Source organism: Monopterus albus, unplaced genomic scaffold (assembly GCF_001952655.1).
Source record: "Monopterus albus unplaced genomic scaffold, M_albus_1.0 scaffold281.1, whole genome shotgun sequence".
Lineage (NCBI taxonomy): Eukaryota > Metazoa > Chordata > Actinopteri > Synbranchiformes > Synbranchidae > Monopterus > Monopterus albus.
In genome coordinates, this window is record NW_018128161.1 from 400,115 (window position 1) to 402,062 (window position 1,948).

General features: G+C 44.6%; 1 protein-coding gene across 4 annotated transcripts in view; it reads left to right on the forward strand.

The window, feature by feature from the left end:
- The window catches only part of prpf4 (pre-mRNA splicing tri-snRNP complex factor PRPF4), a 17,138-nt gene that overhangs the window by 1,209 nt on the left and 13,981 nt on the right, over positions 1-1,948 (forward strand). For 3 of the 4 annotated variants that reach the window (XM_020622488.1, XM_020622486.1, XM_020622489.1), the window contains exons 2-3: positions 297-521; positions 596-782. In XM_020622488.1, coding sequence (XP_020478144.1) covers positions 350-521; positions 596-782 — 359 coding nt within the window. In that variant the 5' untranslated portion in view covers positions 297-349. The remainder of the gene's footprint in view (positions 1-296; positions 522-595; positions 783-1,948) is intronic. The other variant, XM_020622487.1, reaches the window with a different exon arrangement.

The following is a 1,948-nucleotide window of genomic DNA, read 5'->3' on the forward strand; positions in this document are numbered from 1 at the left end:
GTTTGGTTTCATTCATGTGTTCTCAAAGAATTACTTACCAAATTATTCTGTTTTGACAACAGCATATCACTTATTTCACAAAACTAGTGCACCATAATCAAACTAACTTTTTCAGCACAAACATTTCAGTTTGATTTGGTTTTCATCTTTAGTTTTATTTATCACTTTAAATATGAGAAATGTCTTTTTCTTAGGGTTGTTACTTTTCATTTTTTTGAAAATTTTAAATATTTTATGTTTTAATTTTTGTTTTATAATGTATATACTTTATGTATTTGTGTCACTGGTTTTCCCAGCAGCCTCTGGGGGGCAGCAGCAGCAGCAGTAGTAGAAGAAGAAGTGAATTAACATGTCAGATGAGGAGGATGCGGCTCCGGCCGTGAAGAGGACTCGTATTTTCTATGGGAGCTTGGAGGAGAAAGAGCGGGAGCGCCTGAGCTCTGAGATGGTGAGCAGTGTGGCAGCAGGAGGTGATGCGGTGAAGGCGGGGGTTGAGGCCGGAAACATCAACATCTCATCAGGTAAGTTCTAAATTACGGGCGTGTCTAAGTGTGTGTGATGCGTGAGTCAGACTGTTTCCCATGATGCCATGCAGGAGAGACTCTGGAGATGGAGGAGCGGGTCAGCGAGCGGCAGCAAGAAGCGCTCGCTGAGTTTGAGCGACGGCGGCGAGCGCGGCAGATCACCGTCTCCACTGATGATGCAGAGGTGAAGGCTGGCCTCCGGGCGCTGGGAGAGCCCATCACGTTATTCGGAGAGGGACCAGCTGATCGCCGGGAGAGGTGGGAAAAACAAAATCTGGTTTTGTTACTGAATAAGTTTTAAACAATGACACCGGAGACTATGTTTAAAAACTAGACAAAAATGGACCAAACAAACTGTTGACTGTATTTCATAATGAAAATCACTTTTTTTGGCCAAGTATGTTACACAGGCAAGGAGTTTGTCTGTGATACAGAACCAAGACGCCAACTCACACACACACACACACACACACACACACACACAGCCCCTACAGGGCACTGACCTGGCCGTCGGGAGCAACTTGGGGTTCAGTGTCTTGCCCAAAGACACTACGACATGTGGACTGGGGAGAATGGGAATCGAACTGCTGATTAGGGGATGTCTGCTCTACCTCCTGAGCTGCAGTCCCCCCAAATAAAAACTCAGAGTAGACTCGAAATTATGTTGCTGATGTATTAGTGCTGTGCTTTGTACCTTCGCTACCCCCTTTAGGCCGATTTAAAGATTGATCCGAGAGTAAACTCCCACAGTTACAGACTGACAAAGTGAAACTGTGAGTTGGTTTCCAGAGGAAAAAAACTCATTCAAAAGCCTAGTGAGATTTCAAACATCAGCCTTAGAGCAGTCTGTTCAAAAACATGTCATGTCTCTTTTTTCAGCTTTTAAGAACATTTCCATGAAATATTGTGAGTGAGTTCAGCACAGAGATGACTGAATGCTGTTTCAGACAGCAGACAGGAGAGGAGAGGAAAACAGAGCATCATAAGAGTATCAAGTGTCGTACGCAGGGAGGCTGCAGCACTATTGACAAGATAATTGACTTGTGTGGAAGTAAGGTTAAGGTGGTTGCCCTCCATTGTGTTGGCACATTTCACTCAAGTAAATAATGATGGAGCATTTTAATATATGCATATAAAAGTACTCGGCTATAAACAAGATGCAGTCTAGCACAGCTCTCAAACAAAACAAAACAAAAGAGCCCAGTGAACTTCTGTAATCGCCCTCAACATTAGCCCCCCTGTTGAAAAAACCTACCAGTGGCTGGACAAAGCTGGACTGAAAGACAGCACAGAGGCACTAATCCTGGCAGCACGAGAACAAGCTCTAAGTACAAGATCAATAGAGGCCGGGGTCTACCATACCAGACAGGACCCCAGGTGCAGGCTGTGCAAAGATGCCCCTGAGACAATCCAGCACATAACAG